Source organism: Larimichthys crocea, chromosome VII, assembly GCF_000972845.2.
Source record: "Larimichthys crocea isolate SSNF chromosome VII, L_crocea_2.0, whole genome shotgun sequence".
Taxonomy (NCBI): domain Eukaryota; kingdom Metazoa; phylum Chordata; class Actinopteri; family Sciaenidae; genus Larimichthys; species Larimichthys crocea.
Window position 1 is genome coordinate 27,597,941 of NC_040017.1, and position 4,610 is coordinate 27,602,550.

At 40.7% G+C, this 4,610-nt stretch overlaps 1 protein-coding gene across 2 annotated transcripts in view; it reads left to right on the forward strand.

The window, feature by feature from the left end:
- The window catches only part of pak1 (p21 protein (Cdc42/Rac)-activated kinase 1), a 45,844-nt gene that overhangs the window by 32,705 nt on the left and 8,529 nt on the right, over positions 1–4,610 (forward strand). For both annotated transcript variants that reach the window (XM_027280691.1, XM_027280692.1), the window contains 3 exons: positions 1–117; positions 2,871–2,934; positions 3,052–3,100. The exon at positions 1–117 is cut by the window's left edge and continues 124 nt beyond it. In XM_027280691.1, coding sequence (XP_027136492.1) covers positions 1–117; positions 2,871–2,934; positions 3,052–3,100 — 230 coding nt within the window. The remainder of the gene's footprint in view (positions 118–2,870; positions 2,935–3,051; positions 3,101–4,610) is intronic.

Sequence of the window (4,610 nt, forward strand, 5' to 3'; positions counted from 1 at the left end):
GAGGAGCTCCCAGCAGCCCTCCCAGTGCGAGCCCCGCCCCCGGGCCCTCTGTGCCCCGCCCCCAGGATAAAACCAGGAAGAAGAAGATGTCGGACGAGGAGATCCTGGAGAAACTACGTAAGACTCAAATCCACACACAAACATACAACATGATACAAACAGCCCGTTTAAAACACGACAGAAGGATGATCATCGGTTCTTCAAATGAAGTGTGGAGATCTGGAGAAAGTCTGTATCCAGGTTAAAACATCAGGTGGAAACCAGAGAAATGTTCAACAGACACATCTGGGTGCAGTGTTTGGGTGTCCACATACTTTTGGCCACTTAGTGTATGTAATGATGCATCAAATGGACCAGTGTGTGGTCAACAATGAGACACTCTTGGTTTTAATCTGCTGATTGATTTAAAGGATGCAGACAGAACATGGTGGTGATCTGTAGTTAGCATCAGTTCCCTTTCAGCTCCTGAGAACAATTTAGTGAGAAGCTCTGAAACTCGTTTTCTGGAACAACATGAGGGTGCTGTAAAAAACTGAAACTCAGATTTTATTTCTAGAAATCATATTTGTGGAGTTCTGTGGAAAGAAAGCTGAAGAGTAGCAGCAGCTCGACCTGGTTACAAGTCCAAGTGTCCTCTGTAAGACTGAAATTAAAGTCGAAGGTACTCGAGGAAAAAAGCTTTTTATTAAAACCAATGAAGTGTGAGCAGTTATGAATCTACCAGGGTCATGATCAAAGTCTGTTTAACCGTACAAGGTCTATAACAATAAATAATAATAATAATAAATAATAAAATGTCAGAAAATCCTGAAAATATTCACATTTGGACTTTAAAAGATGAAAACATTTATCAAAATAGCTCCTGATTGAGTCGTTGTCCACTAATTGATTCATCTTCTAAGCACTGAAGCACTATGATCTAATATCACATGTTCTTATTCTGAAAAGTAAATCGTCTGATGTTGTTTTTACCTGCTGTAGTTCAGGGAGGACAGAGTCTCTGTGTGCTAATTATAGCCTCGTTAACACACACACACACATGCACACACACACACACATTGTTTCATTGTTCCTTACATGATCTGCCTACATGCTGCTTTTTTCTTTAGGCCTCCACATCACGATGAAAATAATGCTTTGACGGTTTGTTTGCCAGAGTTCGTGAGAAAGATGTTACATAACATTATCTCCTGTAACAAAGCGTGCAGTGTCTCAGTGTTAAAGACTGCAGTTTACTGAATGTTCAGTTTTTATTGTCACGTTTCCAACATGTCGGCCTGGCTGTGCTGAGTGTGGACACCACAGCTAACAGATGCTAATGGAGACGTTTTCTCAGAAATGAGCCACAGATATAAAAGAATTTGAATTATCCTCAGTGGTTTCGTGCTCAGACCTCTCAGACCTCGACAAATATGTGCATTTACAAGTCAGCCAGAAGCTTCACTCATATTTCATTCCCTTTGCCTTGATTTATTGCTCTGAGATGATGACATGAGGAAGAAAACATTTGTCTGCATGAAGTTGGACCGACGTGATAATCAAAGTCCAGAATACACAGCAGGCAGCAGATGGGAAACACGAACACTAAAGAACTAGATTAAGTCTTGTAGTCGTCCAACGGGACTCATGATGAAATTGAAATTGATGAAATTTAAAAGTGTAGACACAGGCAGTTATTGTACAGAAGTCTTTTATTTTCAGACGATTTCATAGCAATGTTCATTAAAACAAGATTTTATTATGACAACCATAATTTTTACATCACGTCCTAAAGTTCAGTATGAGTTGTGAGATTAGTGACAGTGACTTTTGTTTAAAGCCCAAACGGCTGAAACTATGAAATTAATTATTTGAGAAGTCAGAAAAGAAGAAACATCATTTTGTGTTAATGAAATAGTTTTGCCAAAACAAGTGATAATCCCCGATAATATGATAAGGGTGATAATGTATTTTTGTTTTAAGTCTGTACATATTTAAAATATGCCCAACCCTCATGAATTAACACGCATATTTAAAAAACCTTCTTCCCGTGTTGAAATGTGTTGTTGTGTATTTTTACCTCGCCAATTAAAGCCTGTATATTTTTTAAATCATGCCCCACGCCTGTCCAGATGTGCTCAGATCTCCCGCTGCTGGTAAGACCAGGATACTGCCTGTCTGTCTGTCTGTCTGACTCTCTGATTGACAGACCTGATATCCACTGTCCCTGCCCCCACTGTCCAATCCTCACATCTGATTGGTCGTCCTCTCTCTTTCCATCATCCAGTCTCCTGCGGTTACAGAGTGACTCCAAGTTTTGTCCTCTAATCACTTTCCTACTGTGGACTCTGATTACTGCAGACTGAGCTGCTCCAGCTCTCTGATCCCTTCTTCCCTTCTTTCCTTCTTTCCTTCCTCACTTCATTCTTCCTTTCCTTCTTTCTTTATTGATTTCCTTTTATTTCTTTCATTTTTCCTACCTTCTTTCCTTTCTCATCATTTCTTTTTTTTCTGTCTCTCGGTTTTGCTTTTCTTTCTCCCTCTTCACCTTTTCCATCCTGGATTTACTGTTTTTAAACTTTTTCATGAATTTCTTTGTTTCTTTTTCTTTTTTCCTTTAGTCAGTTTTTCTCCATCTCATCCCTCGCTCCCTCTGTCCATTTTCTTTCCTCTCAGCTCTTTCTCTCAGTCAGCATGCTGCATTGACCCGAGTGTGATGAACATAGAGCAAAATTTGGATGGATAGAAAGACACCCGACTGTTCTTTCCATTCAAATTGAGTGGTTTGTAGAATCATCCAGCTGTGGATTATCGGGCCGGATTTTCTTTATTCATAAACGTTTCAATGAATAAATAATTTTTCCTTCCTCTTCTCTCTTTCTTTAACTCAGGGACGATTGTAAGTGTTGGAGACCCCAAGAAGAAATACACTCGCTTTGAGAAGATCGGACAGGGGTAAGTATCAAGTCTGCTGTGATTGGTTCACACACTAGCATCACTTTACAAAATACTTTTTATTCACACCTGCATTGCAACACGGCATGACATGTAACCGGAGCTGTCTGTTTGCAGAGCCTCTGGGACTGTGTACACAGCTATAGACATCGCTACAGGACAGGAGGTAGGTTTCCTTCAGCATCCTCTGTTCTTTATCCTCCTTCAGTTAACGGCTTTCCACGCTGCTTGGTTACAAAAGGAACAGTGTGAAGCAGAGGTTCAATTTTCTGGATCATAAAAATGCGTCATGATCTATTTTTACTCGTCTTTTTCATTTTAATTTGATCACATTAACCTTGCTGACACTTGTTTCCCTCTGTAACATCTTTCTTGTCCTTCATCCTCCACCTCATCAGTCCCTTTTGTCACCTCGTTTATCAGTTACCCCACAGTTACTCAGCTCTCTGAAGAAGCTTCATCTGCCGTGACATTTCGCAACAGCTCAGCGATGTAGTGCTCTACAGTGCGACAGTGTGGTCCTCAAGTGATTATTGACAGCGATGCAGAGATTAACGCCCTCATGTTTTATCTGTCAAATTGCCTTCAGATTTTTCCGTCACTGTTAAAAAACATTCAGTCAGTGACAGTGAAAATATTCTGCAGTTTTAAAAAGCCATGAAAACTGGAGAGAGAATGTTTCACAAGACGAGGAGTCCACAGCCGTGCTGGCAGCTCGGTGAGGCGTGAGCTGATGAAAACGACAGGGTTTTCAGGTTTTAATTAAAATTTTGACTTGATGATGGAGCTTGGTGTAAAATCATCAGATCAGCAGTTATTACACTTCACCCCGAGGTGACATGAATATGTGACAAAATTCACAGCAACCCATCCAGTAGTGTTGGAATATCTCACTGAAAACCACCACGAGGTGGAGGGACGGTCCAGAAGATGAAAAACATCTGTCCAATCCATCCAACACTTACTGACTTTCTGATCACAAGTGTACGTCCATATAGGTGAAAGAATACAAAAATATAAGACTTAAATTCAAAGAATTGTGACATAAGGATCTGGGATTGACTGGAAACAGTACGAATAAAGCAGAGACACTTTGAATGAAAGGAGTATCGACTTAAACATCCTGAAGTCAAAGGCATATAGAGGGAAATAAGGTTCACTTGGATGATGAAGATGACTATACAGAGAAGTGAGGATGCTAAAAGGGCTAAATGAATGTTCAGACTAAGAAGGACAAAAGGTTTTAAATTGCAAATTTAGGGAGAAATAAAGTTCAAACTGATTAAAGTTAAGTGGGGTTAGGGAAAAGGTCACTGCGTTCATCCGGTGTGTCGGCCTGTAATCAGGTCAAATTAAGCAGCGAGGGAAGCAAAGAGACGAGTCAGCGCGGAGTTTTCCACAGTGAGAACATTGGTGGCAGTTCCGGGTTTAAGTCTGGCTTCACGCTGTGACTTTCAGGTTAATTTCAAAGGCCGCTCAGCTGCTGTCATGATAATCTCCTCAGTTTCACTCTCTGGGGATTAGGCTGTGTGCTCACTTTTTAAGTGTCTGTCAGGTGCGCTGCCTAACACCTTTTTACTGCCTTGGATTAGATATTCTCCTTCCTCGCCACCTTTCTCTTCGTCTTCTGTCTGCCTGTCTGTCTTTAGTTTGTCATCATTTCGTTCTTCTTTGTT